This window comes from Dermacentor albipictus, chromosome 6 (assembly GCF_038994185.2).
Source record: "Dermacentor albipictus isolate Rhodes 1998 colony chromosome 6, USDA_Dalb.pri_finalv2, whole genome shotgun sequence".
Lineage (NCBI taxonomy): Eukaryota > Metazoa > Arthropoda > Arachnida > Ixodida > Ixodidae > Dermacentor > Dermacentor albipictus.
In genome coordinates, this window is record NC_091826.1 from 100,658,381 (window position 1) to 100,676,992 (window position 18,612).

The 18,612-nt window shown below is 43.7% G+C and overlaps 1 protein-coding gene across 3 annotated transcripts in view; it reads right to left on the minus strand.

Annotated features, from left to right (window-relative positions):
- The window catches only part of LOC135913647 (uncharacterized), a 186,325-nt gene that overhangs the window by 161,347 nt on the left and 6,366 nt on the right, over positions 1 to 18,612 (minus strand). For all 3 annotated transcript variants that reach the window (XM_070541112.1, XM_070541114.1, XM_070541113.1), the window contains exons 3-8: positions 18,316 to 18,485; positions 16,349 to 16,477; positions 12,282 to 12,388; positions 7,582 to 7,749; positions 5,609 to 5,737; positions 1,546 to 1,652 (exon numbers count right to left, since the gene is read on the minus strand). Coding sequence is in view for 1 of the 3 variants with exons in the window: in XM_070541113.1 (XP_070397214.1) it covers positions 7,743 to 7,749; positions 12,282 to 12,388; positions 16,349 to 16,477; positions 18,316 to 18,485 (413 nt within the window). In the remaining 2 variants the exon portion in view is untranslated. The remainder of the gene's footprint in view (positions 1 to 1,545; positions 1,653 to 5,608; positions 5,738 to 7,581; positions 7,750 to 12,281; positions 12,389 to 16,348; positions 16,478 to 18,315; positions 18,486 to 18,612) is intronic.

The following is an 18,612-nucleotide window of genomic DNA, read 5'->3' on the forward strand; positions in this document are numbered from 1 at the left end:
GGAGACACGATGCCCTGTTCATGATAGTCACACTCGACATCCCTACCGCATACCGAACTAACTCCTGAAAACCAGAGATTTGATCAAGCGTTCAGTTTCACCTGTAAACTAAAGTACGGAACACCTAAAGGATTTGGAAATGAAGATGGAAGGCATAGAAAAGAATGTTGTGAAAAGCGGGTTGCAACTTCGTCATGAGACACACTGTACAATGATGTGCTAACCATTTTCATAGCTCTCAATATTTATGGCTAAAAGAAAGATGGGGTAAGTTTGCTGCAGTTATCTTTTGTACCACAATTAAACCTTGACTTATTGATGGTTACATTGTCTCTGACGGGACTAACAGGACAAGACCACGCTGTAATAATTAGGCCCGAGTTTCTAAGAGTGACCTGCAATTGGAAGCGTTTGCAACAAGCAATTGGTGTTACGTGCTGTAATTATTATTATTCGTTACTTAGTATTCCGCTCTACAACGCTGAAGACATTTCATGCGGCGGCCGATAATTTCGACAGCGGATGTATGTGCGCTCGGCGATGTTGATTGTGCATTGGTTGTCCGTGTACTGCATTGCATTATGTCTTAGTGCATGGCGTATCATACATTATAGACATCCCTCTAGCATAACAGAAATGAAAATAAGGAGAATCCTACTGCCACCCTGACCATGTGGCTTGCCCGCGCAGGTGATTCTCAAATGGTGATGCACACCCTTCGGCTGTATCAGTGTCATCGGAACGCCAACTAGGTTACGTGTACTCTCAGCAGCTATTGCATAAGTATGGTTGACACGACTTTTCTTATTGTGCTACAGCGTCGGCGCGCCATCATTACGTGGCTAAAGCATAAACAATAAAGGGTGACGACCTATAATGTTAGCGCCAAAGCATTCGGCCACGCAATCAGCAGTTTTCATGTCTTGGGCAGTTATTATTGATGCATAACATCGCAAGGCCGCATTCTAGCGCATACATCCTGGAATACTAGCTCGACCACTATACATGCGCTCTATCGCACGTTCTATATTCGCCCTAGCGCTCGCCTTAATGTTTTAATTTCTCCGTGTGTAGTTGCCCATAAGAGGAACGCGACACGAGGATGGGGCCATGTTCCAAACTTTTGTGAATAGCCTCATGTAGCCCATCCCAGGTGAATTCTTTACTTTTTCCCGTGATTCGCAGAAATGCTGCAGCTGTGTACTATCCGCTGAAGGGACTATTTTACAAAGCTAGAATTGTTATCGCGCTAGTACAACAAAAATTTCTTTGGCGAGCGGTCTCCTGAGGACTCTGAGGAAAAGAAGTATGATATTGTATCTCATTTGCCATGTCATTTTTTTCCACACCCGAGCATCAGTGAAGTGTGCCTAAAGCATGGTGGGTCGTATTGTCGGCAACAAAGAATAACACAACCAATGAGGGCAACCAGAGCACAGAATACTGCATCACATCAGTGTTGCTATTACGGAATTCTGAGAGTGAGTTGCATATGCAAAATATCAAGGACACTCTGCGAAAAGACGTTCAAGTCGTGCTGCTCACCGTGCCTGCCGTGGAGTAGGTCTCCGGAAATTGAGTCTCCACGCGTGACATACTCTTCGAATACACCGTACCGTAAGTGTGCCTATTCGTGTATACGAAAGTGTAGGCTGGAAGAAAAAAATAAAGTCATGCAATGAACGCATGCATTAAAGCACACTTTTATTTCTGCACTCCGATGCATGTTTACAAACAGCAATACGTACACAGAAACTGCACCACCCGAAACTAAAATTGTAAGCTGTTTGACAACACTTGTCTAAATGAAATGAGAATATCTGGAGCTGCAGGAAATTAAGAATAAATGGGAACGAATAAGTGAGCAGAGGAAACGCAAGCGTAAGCCGTGGATGCTACGAGAGATCAGTGCGCTTGGGCAAACGTTGAAATTTCGCTGTTAGCATTATACGAAGCCGGAAATGTTCTTGCGGGACCTTTCCTCAGCGTTCACTTGACAACGGTACCACTTCTCATTTTACTTTGTCATGCTTACTTTTTGTGGCCCTTAACGAGTCGTCTGATTCACACCAGAGCGTAGCTTTTCCTGGGATCACTCAGTCAAGCAAGGTGGCTTATACGAACCTTCACTACGCCTCAGGCAAGGATTCGTGCAATACGTGTGCGATGAGCCTACGTGTTATTCGACAAAGGCAAGTCGACTAGCTAAAACGTTTTCTCCTGCTTTCACTTTGTCCTCGTTTTCCTCATCGCCTTGAGTTTCCATCTCACGCATTCCCCGTGTTCTCCCTGGATTTGAAAAGCCAACGCAGCAGAGCGCCACTTGAATGGAGGTAGATGAGACTCGTTTTCTTGACGGCAACTTTGAACGATCCGTGACACATGGGCAATTGAGATGCTTGCAGCTCATTGATGGCATGGTGCTTTAATCACCAGCAGGACTCGGTCAAAAGCAAATGAAAGCATGGTCAGCCCGATGGACGCCCGTAGAATTTCGAATACAGAAGCTAGGGGAGCAATCGGTGGCCGTTTTGCTTCAATGGATAAAAGAATGGTTTTAGAAAAAGTAATGGGAAAAACACTCCATTATTACGGTGACTTTGGTGGCGCATATCTTCAAAAGGGAGCCAATTCGGAAAATAATTCCAAGTGGATATGCCTTGCAATCTCAACGGCTACAATTCGTGAATTGTAATATATGCTATAAAGGAACCAATTAGAAAATTCAGGTCGTTTTCTTTTTTAAGTGCCCGAAAACTTAAAAATTATGCCCTCGTATGAGTCTAAACGTAAACACATTTACGTGATTATCTACGAAAGCTTTGTCCAGCACCGGTTCCCCCAGGTGCGCGCGATCCCCTATAAATTTTTTAAGCACGTAAAGCGTCTAATGAATCGTTAATGTTTTCGGGGTGCCGAAAAAATATCACTACACTGCGTGGAAAATTGAGGTCGAAGTTCCCGCTGCGCCTTCAACCAACCGAGTAAAAACGGACGAGTTCACGTAACATCCACGTGACCTCGCCCTCTATGATAAATCAGCGAGTACTAACTACCCAGGTGACATAACGCGTTGCACAACAGGTGCCGCCACTCCGATTTTATGTTTTCGTGTTTCTTTGATACACGCGAAAGCTTACTTTTCACCACTAATAACAAATTTGTAATTAGGGAAGCTCCGTGCTTCAATGTAAATCGACTGAACATTTTTATAATGGGTCAGTGAAGTTTCAAGTAAATTCTCGCAATCGTAAGTAGTTTAGAAGGGGCAAGCTTTTATGTGTCCTCTACTGGCCCATGAATATAGTCGTGAAGGGTACAGCTGCCGATGACCTATAAACGTCACGCATGATCAATTCCTCAAAAGCATTTAGAATATTTTTCAAGCAATCAGCCATCTCCTATATTATCTATGAATGTTTGATGTATCAAAAGTAGCATATTGAACCAAATTCTTTCCACAATACGTCGTCGCGAATTGTTTGAAGCATTAACTTCATTCATCTAAGCTTCAAGGGGCTCTACCTTCGTCGGCTTGGATTCATGAGGACACCTCGCGTTCCGGGAACAGAGTGGTGGCAGGATTTTAACCCGATTACTATGAACTTAGCTCACTCCTGCATGCAAAGATGTCAAAAAAAATGTGCGTTCCATTCGCTTGATGCATCAAGTTTAAAGAAAGCTTGAACTTATACCCGCTCTTGTTTGTGATGCGCACGGTAAGGATGGAAAGCACGCTAGAAGGAGTGAACATCGGGCTTGACCTCTCGTATATACAGACGGGCGCGATAATAGAGCAGCAGCTCCCAAGTTTTGTTTTGTGCCGACGACATTGTGTTGCTCGCTGACAGGCAAACTAATACGCAACGTCCGGCAAACATCTGTCGACAGAAAAGTGGAATATTCGGAGTGAATTTTAGCGTTAATAAAATTGGTAAATAGCCTGTCATTTGCTGAGAAAGGTGAACAGACTGTGCCAAAAGAGGACTTGGTTATGCCTCGGGCAAAGGAATACGGAGACCTGGATGCGTACCCTAACGATGGCTATAGGTAAGGAAACAAAGAAAAAAACAATCACTGCGAAAAGGAAGGGAAATGCGGCCACGATGGGAATGGAATGTGGCCGCAACGGGAATTGAATAAAGGCGAGGTGCTCCGTGGTATGTGGGAAGGTATACTTGTTCCAGGACTTACATGTGGAAATCGGTTTCTTTACTTCGAGTCTGAGGAACTATCACAACTTGATGGTAACTAACGGTCAGTAGGGCGCCCCGCATTGGGCGCTCATGGGAAGACCTCTAATGAAGTCGTACTGCAGTGTCATATAGGCTGGACAAGATTTGAAATATGGAAAGCTCAGAGCAAAATTGATATCGGAGAACGACTGACGAATATGATAGAACATGAACGTGTTTGGAGAGCGTTAAAATAATTGTACTGGAAAGTATTATTTACTCACATGTAGATTTAAAAGCTAGGACGCTTACCATCAAGTATGCGACCGGTATGATAAGCAACACGGCAAAATAGAACATGAAAGGGAAAGTCAGAGAGCCTGACATAACTTCATCGGCGGCGGTATTGGGAATCAAACAGGTTATGAGTAACTACAGGAAAGGTAACAAAGAGGTTAAGAAAGAAACATTTGGGGTAACTCAAATGGAAGCTGTTTACTTTTCGAAGCGAGATCAGACTGCGTTATGATGCCTTAGAAGGCGTGGTTCAAAAGTGAGAAACACCAAAGAAGATGCATATGCTTGCTGCGATGAAACTAGTGAAACAATCGAACACATTTTATGAGTATGTGAACATTGCCCACGAGTTGCTTTAGGCTCCCCTTGCCTCTTTGAAGGGCTTGCGTTCGGAGATAGCAGAGGAAAAGTACATACGTTCGCAACAGTGAATATTAAAAGGCTGTTTGAGGTTTCGTGGCACCAAAATATGCAGACAACAAACGATCGAAGGACGCCTACAATACAATATGGCCCCATAATCATTAGGAGCGCTTGATTCTGGGGAAACTTTCTCTTTGAAAAAATAAGATAGGTGACACATTCCTACAAAATTAGAAAAAAACTTGACGGCGGAACCCACCGCCTCATTTCAAAGCAGAAACTCAGAACATACATCCATCCATCCACTCATCCCATATCCTAGCACGAGCGCATTGCTTTTGCTGGCGATTGTACACTCATCATGTCAGCTGATGAATCCAGTGCCTTCCGCGGGCATTGTTTGATGATTAGTGTGGAAGTTATAGGGACTGATAATTAATAAGAAGACTGGTAGGAATTCATGCTTTCGCAGGAATTTGTGCTGTGCCTCTGAAAGTTCGCGCAAGTGTACAGTGCTTTCATGTCTTTGTTTTTTTCTAGGTGTGCCGACATTTTGCAAATGGGCACTGACCACTAAACCATACGATGGGATAATGCGAAATGCTGTGTAGCAATGATACCATTAGAATGATAAAAAAATCATACGAGTACCAGCACGACATCTAAAACAAATGAAAGCACGTTGTCATCCGCGGTCGAACGGTGGCGGTGTACTGCATCTGAGAACAATGTTTTACGAGTACCTTAAATAAAGCTTGGAATGTAGCACTTACCTTTACGTTATTGTCAGCAACTTCATTTGGAGGAACGTCGGGATGGATTATGGCAAGAACATCGGCATATCCCCCATCCGTTCCTTCGATTTCCGAGAAGTAGACGCTCGTACATGAAAACCTTTGCCTCTGTAGAAAACATAGGTAAACGATATTTGTCTCGTAGATTTACCAAACAGTTTTCGCCAGAAACCTTTAATCTTCCTGCGCTGCTCGCTAGTCACACCGCTGCAGTTTTATTTGTAATGATTCTTGCGGATAAAGAATTCCGGAGCGTTGAGGTATTTAGTAAAAGAATGCGCAAGTAAAAATTATTCCCTAAGAGACAAGCGTATTCTGACAATGCGACATTGTACAGCTCGACAAAATTGCACTAGTTGTAAATGTATACATTTTGCGAAAACGCGTGCCATAAACAAAGGTAAGGATGTTGTCATATGTACAAACGGTGACGCAGGGATTCCAGCCGCACTATTTATTGGTCTAATTGCTGTGCCCTTGACTGAATTATAAACTGCAGTGCACCGTGAACTCCCTCGTATACTATTGCCATCAACAAGTGACAACTGAAAGGCGCAATATCAAAAAAACAATTATAGGTACAAGCTTGTAGCTGGATCGCGCCTGAAAAACTAACGTGTACGAGGACTGTATTGTGATTATAGAGGGGTGGAATGATTAGGCCCGACACATTTGGAACGATCGCAGCCTGAAGAACATGATGCACTGGTCGCGCCCCATACTATATGGAGATGAAGAGCAAGGTGTTTAGGCGCACCGCACCAACACAGGGCTAATTATGCTGAACGAACGCTGGGTAACAATATCTATGCTGCGCACGCATACATTCACACACAACACACACCCTCTTCCAAAAGAATTGGGTATGTGTAAAATAATACCGATATTCAAAAACAGAGATATGACTGGCATCGCTAACGAAAGACCAATCGGCGACATCGCAGTTGTGTCGCTTTATTGCGATAAGAACTATATGAAAACTGTAAGCGCGTTCTTGCGGTCACCGTCGCAGTCGCCGTGGTGTTCCGTATAAAGTCCAAGGTCCAAAAACGATAACCTCCCCGCCGCACGTGATATGCTGTATGTGCGACTGAAGCACGCGAGGGAAGCCAACAATGGCAGCTCAATCTGGCGCGCGCAAAGAAAGAAAGTGAAGAGCAAGAGCGCCGTCCTCCATCGCGGGAAAGGCCGTGAAGGGATGGGAGGCAGGGAGTGGGAGGCGGCGTTGTGTTACGGCAGTGACCGCGTATTTCGCACGACCTGGCGCAAGGGGAACTGATGACCGCGGCATAATCGCTCACTGCATATATGAAGGAAAGCAGGTAAAGGCAGCGCGGGAGGGACGGGGGCGGGGGGAGTTTCGACGGCGCCAACAAGTGCGTACTTTTCACGGCCGCGCGCTGTGGCGCACGCCGCATTTTGAAAGGCGCCTGAGGACAGCTCATGCTTTTGTGCGCTCTGTGTTCTCGACACTTCTGAGCGAATCGATAGACTTCCGTGAAGGACACTTCGCTCGCTGCTGCTGCTGCGTGCTTGCTCACAGATGTCAGCTGATGCATGCAGGTATTACACGGACATTGTTTGAAAAAGATTGGGGAAATTGAAGGCACGATAGAATAATAATGAGACTGCTAGAAAGACATGGCGTCGCAGGAATTTGTGCAGTGCATCTGCAATGGTCTGCAATGCATTTTTTGCCTCACTGTTTTCTCTAAGCTGTCAAGACATTTTTTAAATGGACACTTCGCCCTAAATATAAAACCACACCATGAGAAAATACGAAATTCTGAGTAATAGCTGTCCCGTAAATATTGTACATAAATGTCACACGAACAAGAGGACGGTACGAAAATCAAATAAATGCACCTTGTCAATTGGGGTCGAGCGGTGTTTGTGCGCTGCGTCTGATATTTTACGAGTAGCATTAAACACAGCTCAAATGTGGCACGTACCTTTCAGTCATCGCCAGTAACTTCACTTGATGGAATGTCTAGATGGTTTATGAGAAAAAGATCCACATATGCTCCATCGGTTTCATCGATTCGAATTGCATTCGCGTTGCAGAGGAGATAAAAGGAGGCCGTTGCGAGAAGTACATTCTCATACCTGACATTCAACCTCTGTAAGGAATGAAAAATACGTAACTACATTTGCCTCGTGGATTTGCCAAGCAGTTTTCACGACAAACCTCTTAGCTTCATGCTTTGCACGCTAATTACACAACCCGCCGTGGTTTCTCAGTGGCTATGGTGTTGGGCTGCTGAGCACGAGGTCGCGGGATCGAATCCCGGCCACGGCGGCCGCATTTCGATGGGGGCGAAATGCGAAAACACCTGTGTGCTTAGATTTAGGTGCACGTGAAAGAACCCCAGGTGGTCAAAATTTTCGGAGTCCTCCACTACGGCGTGCCTCATAATCAGAAAGTGGTTTTCGCACGTTTAACCCCAAATATTATTATTAGTAATTACACAGCTGCAGGTTTATCTGCAACAACTGTTGGGGTAAAGAGCGTAGTTGTCAACTCCTGCTGTACTTAGCGAATAGAACGCACACATATTAATTATTTATTAGGCGACAAAGAGAATCCGAGAATTAGTAGCTCGATGAAACTGCTCTGGTTGTAAATGTATCTATTTTGCTAAAATATGCGCAATAAGAAAATTGTTTATTCTTTCAGATATAAAATTACGACGTACGTTTTCCGGCACCTACTATCTATTGGACAAATTCCTATGCCTTCGAATAGATAACAAGCTAGCTGGCGGCCAGCGTGGCAAGCTTTGTGAAATTAGGCGCATTGATTGAATCAGCGATGCGGCGGTCCGTATTTTAAACGCTTAAATCCGGCAAAACAGAATTAGTGTAGCGGATTGGCACAGTTTAAGAAAGATTCTGCGCGAGCATAAAAAATAAGTCCACACGTGGACAATATGGGCACAAAACACAGATTAGATACGCAATGGCTATGAGCGATCATCCATGCGCAAGCAGTGTATAAAAAAAATATGAGCGGAGAATCGTGCATGCGCAATGACAGGAAACAGCAGCAGGCTTCGTGCAATACCAAAACTGAACTTTTTGTTTCACATGCCAAAAGACAACCCTTATGTACGAATGCATCACTACACTAAACGAAACTAAGTGAAAAACAACAGAATGTAAGTAGGAATGCCGGAAAATATATACAAGTTAATATTATTCAGCATAACAAAAAAAAACTAGAAAGTAATTTTCAAAAGAAGATTTGGTATTAAAGAAACACGTGACATGCTGTCAGAAAGACGAAGAATAAGGACTGGAACAACGTCAAGGAGGTTGCGAATGCAAACAGATGCAGCAATCAGTTGTGCATTAGGTTTTGAACAAACCGACGAACAAGGAAGGAGCTGAATAAAAGCAACAGGAGTTTAGAAAAGGCGCTAAAGGGATAAGTATAAAGAAGGTAACATTTCTTACATCAACCGGCAGGCTAGTGGAGAGCTGGATAAATAGCTCGAAATTCAAAGGCAGCCGAATGAAGAAGTTACTCCCGTATGCACCCTCACCGAAACGCATCTAAGACACTTGAAGCAGCCGCCTGGTAATGGCAATTTTGTCTCGGATGGGGACAACAGAATGCGCGTATCCAGAAAAGTTAGATGTCCAGGCATGCGAATTAAGTGAAGTATCAAGTAGCAGAGGGCAAGAAACATAGGTGAGGAGCCGTTATAATTTAGATGCACATGCGAAGGATAAAGACGTGCTTGGAAGTGACATACCCATGTAGACGTATTTATAACCGGAATGAAATGAACGATTGATTGATTGATTGATTGATTGATTGATTGATTGATTGATTGATTGATTGATTGATTGATTGATTGTATTAGAAGCGATAATAATGGGTACAGGAAATTGGGCGAGGTGATATTAGTGGGAGGTATGAATGCACACATAGTGGTTCTGTAACGGATATATTGGTTACAAGGGTTCTTACGCGCTCTATCTATGCGATGAACACAACCTTACAGCAGGTAAAAGGGAAGAATATGTGTTGTGAACAAGTAACATAGCTATAGGCAAACATGCAACCATGTTTCAACTATGCCTTATTGTGAGTTCCACTGATCGATCTGGAGCCCTTTTTTGCTCCGTAGCAAAGAAATTGAAGTCGACTGGTGTATCTAGAGCACGTTGTCGTTTACCACTGATCGATTGTTATCGACCGGCTTCTCGATGGAGCGCTCCTCGTTTATCCGCCGAGTAGGGACGGATTTCACCAGTACTCCGACGATAAGTTGGCGTCACTTCCGGATTGGTTTGGTGGTTTGACCGTTTTCAGCTCATTTTCAAACCTTGTTTGGTAACCTAAATGTTTCCAACGGACACGTTAGAGCAGGGAAACATTTTACAATGTGTGACTAAACCCCCTAACGTACATGGGAGAAATGTTTGCCCATATATGGAACACATTACAACGCAGAGTTTTTGTACCTACTAGTCTACTGGGGCTTTTTACTGAACTAGTTTGCTTCCGTAAGCGAAGCATCTTTCGGTTGACAACTCAATGACAAAACACTGACAAAAAGTTGGTAAGGTGGCGCAATAATAGCTTGCTTTGCCGTCGACGAATTAAGTACACGTTTTCCAGATTTTTTTAAACCGTGAAGGAAGATAATGTGTCATAAAGTGCTGTGATAGTACAAATAATACAAAACAAGTACAAAATAGCTTTTTACCAAGAAAGCCGCATAGGGACATTTGTGTGCCATTGTACAGTGATGGAATGCTGGGTAATAGACTCTTGAATTGAACGAGTTTGATAGCTTTACACCTTTATGTGTGGCCTGTTGTATATGAGATGAAAAGTTTTTTTTTCTCATTGTTAACAGGAAAACAATGCAAGATCTTCACACCGGAACACCCGATTGTATAAGATTTTTTTTATGACAACGACAATGAGCCTGCTTTACAGCTTGACATAGACAACGTTGGTGCAGAAATTGATTCAATTAATGCAATTGACGCAATTGATGCGAGGACGTAAAGCCAGGGATTCTTGCGTTTATCGAATACGGTATGAACATGATACCGCTGTCTGCTGTATTTTTAAAGCCAATGTAGAGCGACACGATGCCCTGTTCATGATAGTCACACTCGACATCCATATCGCATACCGAACTGCCTTTTGTGAAGGGGTGAAAAGCAGAGTTTTGAACAAGCGTTCAGTTTCCCCGGTAAACCAAAGTACAGAACACCTAAAAGATTTGTAAATGTAGATGGAAGGCATACAAAAGAATGTCGTGAAAAGCATGTTGCAACTTCCCCATAAGAGACATTGTACAATGATGTGCTAACCATTTTCATAGCTCTCAATATTTATGACTAAAAGAAAGATGGCGTAAGTTTGCTGCAGTTACTTTTTGTACCACAATTAAACCTTGACTTATTGATGGTTACATTGTCTCTGACGGGACTAACAGGACAAGAACAAGCTGTATGAATTAGGCCCGAGTTTTTAAACAGTGACCTGGAATTGGCAGCATTTGTAATTGGTGTTACGTGCTCTAATTAGAAATATTCGTTAATTAGTATTCCGCTCTACAACGCTGAAGACATTTCAGGTGGCGGCCGAGGATTTCGACAGCGGATGTATGTGCGTTCGGCGATTTTGATTGTGCATTGGTTGTGCGTGTACTGCACCGCATTATGTTTTAGTGCATGACGTATCATATATGATAAACATGCCTCTAGCATAACAGAAATGCAAATAAGGAGAATCCTACTGCAACCCTGACAACCTGGCTTGCCCGCGCAGGTGATTTTCAAATGGCGATGCACACCCGTCGCTTGTATCAAGTTCATCGGAACGTCAACAAGGTTACGTATGCTCTCAGCAGCTATTGCGTAAGTATGGTTGACAGGCCTTTCCTTATTGTGCTACAGCGTCGGCGCGCCATCATTACGTGACTAAAGCTAAAACAATAAAGGGTGACGACCTATAATGTTTGCGCCAAAGCATTCGGCAGTGCGATCAGCAGTTTTCATGTCTTGGGCAGTTATTATTGATGCATAACATCGCAAGGCCGCATTCTAGCGTATACATCCTGGAATACTAGCTCGACCACTATACATGCGCCCTATCGCGCGCTCTAAATTGACCCTGGCGCTCGCCATAATGTTTTAATTTCTCCGTGTGCAGTTGCCCATAAGAGGAGCGCGCCACGAGGATGGGGCCTTGTTCCAAACTTTTGTGAATAGCCTCATGTAGCCCATCCCAGGTGAATTCTTTATTTTTTTCCGTGATTTGCAGAAATGTTGCAGCTGTGTACTATCAGCTGAAGGGACTATTTTACAAAGCTAGAATTGTTATCGCGCTAGTACAACAAAAATTTCTTTGGCGAGCGGTCTCCTGAGGACTCTGAGGAAAACAAGTATGATAATCTACCTCATTAGCCATGTCATTTTTTTTCAAACCCGACCATCAGTGAAGTGTGCCTAAAGCATGGTGGGTCGTATAGTCGGCAACAAAGAATAACACAACCAATGAGGGCAACCAGAGCGCAGATTAGTGCATCACATCAGTGTTGCTGTTACGGAATTCTGAGAGTGAGTTGCATATGCAAAATATCAAGGACACTCTGCAAAAAGACGTTCAAGTCGTGCTGCTCACCGTGCCTGCCGTGGAGTAGGTCTCCGGAAATTGAGTCTCCACGTGTGACATACTCTTCGAATACACAATACCGTAAGTGTGCCCATTCGTGTATACGAAATTGTAGGCTGGAAGAAAAAAATAAAGTCATGCAATGAACGCATGCATTAAAGCACACTTTTATTTCTGCACTCCGATGCATGTTTACAAACAGCAATACGTACACAGAAACTGCACCACCCGAAACTAAAATTGAAAGCTGTTTGACAACACTTGTCTAAATGAAATGAGAATATCTGGAGCTACAGGAAATTAAGAATAAATGGGAACGAATAAGTGAGCAGAGGAAACGCAAGCGTAAGCTGTGAATGCTATGAGAGATCAGTGCGCTAGGGCAAACGTTGAAATTTCGCTGTTAGCCTTATACGTAGCCGGAAATGTTCTTGCGGGACATTGCCTCAGCGTTCACTTGACAACGGTACCACTTCTCATTTTACTTTGTCATGCTTACTTTTTGTGACCCTTAACGAGCCATCTGATTCACACCAGAGCGTAGGTTTTCCTACGATCACTCAGTCAAGCAAGGTGGCTTATACGAACCTTCACTACACCTCAAGCAAGGATTCGTGCAATACGTGTGCGATGAGCCTACGTGTTATTCGACAAAGACAAGTCGACTAGCTAAAACGTTTTCCCCTGCTTTCACTTTGTCCTCGTTTTCCTCATCGCCTTGAGTTTCCATCTCACGCATTCCCCGTGTTCTCCCTGGATTTTAAAAGCCAACGCCGCAGAGCGCCACTTGAATGGAGGTAGATGAGACTCGTTTTCTTGACGGCAACTTTGAACGATCCGTGACACATGGGCAACTGAGATGCTTGCTGCTCATTGATGACATGGTGCTTTAATCACCAGCAGAACTCGCTCAAAAGCAAATGAAAGCATGGTCGTCAGCCCGATGGACGCCCGTAGAATTTCGAACACAAAAGCAAGGGGAGCAATCGGTGGCATTTTTGCTTCAATGGATAAAAGAATGGTTTTAGAAAAAGTAATGGGAAAAACACTCCATTATTACGGTGACTTTGGTGGCGCATATCTTCAAAAGGGAGCCAATTCGGAAAATAATTCCAATAGGATATGCCTTGCAATCTCACCGGCTATAATTCTTGAATTGCAATATATGCTATAACAGAACTAATTAAAAATTTCAGGACGTTTTCATTTTTAGTGCCCTAAGACTTCAAAATTATGCCGACGTATGAGTCTAAACGTAAGCACATTTACGTAATCATCTAAGAAAGCTTCGTCCAGCACCGATTCCCACAGTTGCACATGATCCCCCATACATTTTTTAAGCACGTTTTGCGTCTAAAGAACCGTTAATTTTTTCAGTGTGGCGAAAAAATATCGCTATACTGCGTAGAAAATTACGGTCGAACGTCCCGCTGCTCCTTCAACAACCCAAGTAAAAACGGACGAGTTCTCGTAACATCCACGCGACCTCGCCCGCTATGATAAATCAGTGAGTACTAACTACCCAGGTGACATAACGCGTTCCACAACAGGTGCCGCCACTCCGATTTTATGTTTTCGTGTTTCTATTTTACTCACGAGAGCTTACTTTTCACCACTAATGACAAATTTGTAACTAGGGAAGCACCATGCTTCAATCTAAATCGACTGGACATTTTCATAATGGGTCAGTGAAGTTTCAAGTAAATTCTCGCAATCGTAAGTAATTTCGAGTGGGCAAGCTTTTATGTGTTCTCTACTGGCCCGCGAATATAGTCGTGAAGGGTACAGCTGCCGATAACCTCTAAACGTCACGCATGATCAATTCCTCAAAGGCATTTAGAATATTTTTCAAGCAATCAGCCATGTATTATAATATCTATGAATGTTTGATGTATCAAAAGTAGCATATTGAACCGAATTCTTTCCGCAAAACGTCGTCGCGAATTGTTTGAAGCATTAACTTCATTCATCTAAGCTTCAGGGGGCTCTAACTTCGTCGGCTTGCGTTCATGAGGACACCTCGCGTTCCGTGAACAGAGTGATGGCAGGATTTTAACCCGATTACTATGAACTTAGCTCACTCCTGCATGGAGAGATGTGAAAAAATATGCGTTCCGTTCGCTTACTGCATAAAATTTAAAAAAAGCTTGAGCTTATCCCCGTTCTTGTTTATGATGCGCTTGGTAAGGATGGAAAGCGCGCTAGAAGAGTGAACATCGTGTTTGACCTCTCGTACATACAGACGGGCACGATAATAGAGCAGCAGCTCCCAAGTTTTGTTTTGTACCGACGACATTGTGTTGCTCGCTGACAGGCAAACTAATACGCAATGTCCGGCAAACATCTGTCGACAGAAAAGTGGAATATTCGGATTGAATTTTAGCGTTAATAAAATAGGTAAATAGCCTGTCATTTCCTGAGAAAGGTGAACAAGCTGTGCCAAAACAGGACTGGGTTATGCCTCGGGCAAAGGAATACGGAGACCTGGATGCGTACCCTAACGATGGCTATAGGTAAGGAAACAAAGAAAAAAACAATCACTGCGAAAGCGAAGGGAAATGCGGCCACGATGGGAATAGAATGCGGCCGCACCGGGAATTGAATAGGGGCGAGGTGCTCCGTGGTATGTGGAAAGGTATGGTTGTTCCAGAACTTGCATTTGGAAATCCGTTTGTTTACTTCGAGTCTGAGGAACTATCACAACTTGATGGTAACTAACGGTCAGTAGGACGCCTCGCATTGGGCGCACATGACAAGACGTCTAATGAAGTCGTACTGCAGGGTTATATAGGCTGGACAAGATTTGAAATTTGTGAAGCTCAGAGTAAAATTGATTTCGGAGAACGAGTGACGATTATGATAGGACACAAACGTGTTAGGAGAGTGTTAAAATATTTGTACAGGAAATTATTATTTATTCACACGTAGATTTAAAAGCTAGGAAGCTTAGCATCAAATATGCGACAGGTATGATAAGCAGCATGGCAGCAAAGAACATCAAAGGGAAAGTCAGAGAGCCTGACATAATTTCATGGGTGGCAGCAATGAAAAAGAAACCGGTTATGAGTAACTACTGGAAAGGTAACAAAGAGATTAAGAAAGATACATTTTGGGATTATTCAAATGGAAGCTGTTTACTTTTCGAAGCGAAATCAGACTGCGTTGTGATGCCTTAGAACGCGTGGTTTGAAAGTGAGAAACACCAAAGAAGATGCATGTGCTTGCTGCCATGAAGCTAGTGAAACGATCGAGCATATTTTATTAGTATGTGAAGATATCTGCCCACGAGTTGCTTTAGGCTCCCCTTGCTTCTTTGAAGTGCTTGCGTTTGGAGATAGCAGTGGGGAAGTACGTACATTCGCAAGAGTGATTAGTAGAAGGCTGTGTGAGGTTTGGTGGCAGCGAAATATGCAAACAACAAACGATCGAAGGAGGCTTACAATAACATACGTCCCCATAGTCATTAAGAGCGCTTGGTTCTAGGAAAACTTTCTCTGTCAAAAAATAAGATAGGTGATACATCCCGCAAAATAAAAAAAAAAGCTTGACGGCGCAACCCACCGCCTCGTTTCAAAGCAGAAACTCACAGCATCCCTCCATCCATCCACTCATCCGATATCCTAGCACGAGTGCATTGCTTTTGCTTACGATTGTACACTCATGATGTCTGCTGATGAATGCAGTGCCTTCCGCGGGCATTGTTTGAAGATTAGTGTGGAAGTTATAGGGACTGATAATTAATAAGAAGGCTCGTAGAAAATCATGGTTTCGCAGGAAGTTGTGCTGTGCCCCTGAAAGGTCGCTCAAGTTTACAGTGCTTTCATGTCTTTGTTTTTTTCTAGGTGTGCTAGCATTTTGCAAATGGGCACTGACCACTAAACCATACGATCGGATAAGGCGAAATGCTGTGTAACAATGATACCATTAGAATGATAAAAAAGCCACACGAGTACCAGGATGACACCAAAAACAAATGAAAGCACCTTGTCATCTGCGGTCGAACGGTGGTGGTGTACTGCATCTGGGAACAATGTTTTACGACTACCGTAATATAAAGCTTGGAATGTAGCACTTACCTTTACGTTATTGTCAGCAACGTCATTTGGAGGAACGTCGGGATGGATTATGGCAAGAACATCGACATATCCCCCATCCGTTCCTTCGATTTCCGAGAAGTAGACGCTCATACATGAAAACCTTTGCCTCTGTAGAAAACATAAGTAAACGATATTTGTCTCGTAGATTTACCAAACATTTTTCACCAGAAACCCTTAATCTTCCTGCGCTGCTCGCTTGTCGCACCGCTGCAGTTTTATTTGTAATGATACTTGCGGATAAAGAATTCCGAAGCGTTGAGGTATTTAGTAAAAGAATGCGCAAGGAAAAATTATTCCCTAAGAGACAAGCGTATTCCGACAATGCGACAATGTATAGCTCGAAAACATAGCACTAGTTGTAAATGTATCAATTTTGCGAAAACGCGTGCCATAAACAAATGTAAGGATACTGTTATATATAGAAACGGTGACGCAGGGATTCCAGCCGCACTATTTATCGGTCTAATTGCTGTGCCCTTGACTGAATTATAAACTGCAGTGCACCGTGAACTCCCTCGTATACTATTGCCATCAACAAGTGACAACTGAAAGGCGCAATATCAAAAAAACAATTATAGGTACAAGCTTGTAGCTGGATCGCGCCTGAAAAACTAACGTGTACGAGGACTGTATTGTGATTACAGAGGGGTGGAATTATTAGGCCCAACACATTTGGAACGATCGCAGGCTGAAGAAAATGATGCACTGGTCACGCCCTATACCATGGAGACGAAAAGCAAGGTGTTTAGGCGCACCGCACCAACACAGGGTCAATTAGGCTGAATGAACGTTGGGTAACATTATTTATGCTGCGTACGCATACACTAAGCACAACACACACCCCTTTCCAGAAGAATTTGGTATGTGTAAAATAATACCGATATTCAAAAACAGAGATATGACTGGCATAGCTAACTAAAGACTAATCAGCGACATCGCAGTTGTGTCGTTTTATTGCGATAAGAACTATATGAAAACTGTAAGCGCGTTTTTGCCGTCACCGTCGGCGTGGTGTTCCGTATAAAGTCCAAAATGCTAACATCGCCACCGCACGTCGTATGCTGTATGTGCGAGTGAAGCACGCGAGGGAAGCCAACAATGGCAGCTCAATCTGGCGCGCGCAAAGAAAGAAAGTGAAGAGCAAGAGCGCCGTCCTCCATCTCGCGAAAGGCCGTGAAGGGATGGGAGGCAGGGAGTGGGAGGCAATGCAGTGTTACGGCAACAACTGCGTGTTTCGCATGACCTGGAGCAAGGGGAACTGATGACGGCGGCATAGTCGCTCACTGCATATATGAAGGTAAGCAGGTAAAGGCAGCGCGGGAGGGACGGGGGGGGGGGGGGTTGCTTAGACTGCGCTAACAAGTGCGTACTTTTCACGGCAGCGCGCTGTGGCGCACGCCGCATTTTGTAAGGCGCATGAGGACAGGTCATACTTTTGTGCGCTCTCTGTTCTCGCCACTTCTGAGTGAATCGATAGACTGCGCGAAGGACGCTTCGCACGCTTCTGCTGCTCCGCTTGCTCACAGATGTCAGCTGATGCATCCAGGGTCTTACACGGGCATTGTTTGAAAAGGATTGGGGAAGTTGAAGGCACGTAAGAATAATAAACAGACTGCTAGAAAGACATGGCGTCGCAGGTATTGGTGCTGTGCATCTGCAGTGGTCGGGCAAATGTACCATGAATTTTTTGCCTCATTGTTTTCTCTAAGCTGTCAAGACATTTTCTAAATGGACACTAGGCCCTAAAGAAAAAACCAAACCATAAGATAATACCAAATTCTGGGTAACAGCAGTCCCATAAACAGGGTACATAAATGTCACACGAAGAAGAGGACGGTACGAAAAACAAATAAACGCACCTTGTAATTTAGGGTCGAGCGGTGTTTGTGTGCTGCGTCTGATGTTTTACGATTAGCGTTAAACACAGCTCGTAATGTCGTACGTACCTTTAAGTTATCGCCAGTAAGTTCACTTGATGGAATGTCTAGATGGTTTATGAGAAGAAGGTCTATATATGCTCCATCCGTTTCATCGATTCGAATTGCATTCACGTTGCAGAGGAGATGAAAGAAGGCCGTTGCGGGAAGTTGACGCTCATACCTGACAATTTCGGCCTCTGTAAGGAACGAAAAATACGTAACTACATCTTCCTCCTGGATTTAGCAAGCATTTTTCACCATAAAACCCTTAGCTTCATCCTTTGCACACTAATCACACAGCTGCAGTTTTATCTGTAACAACTG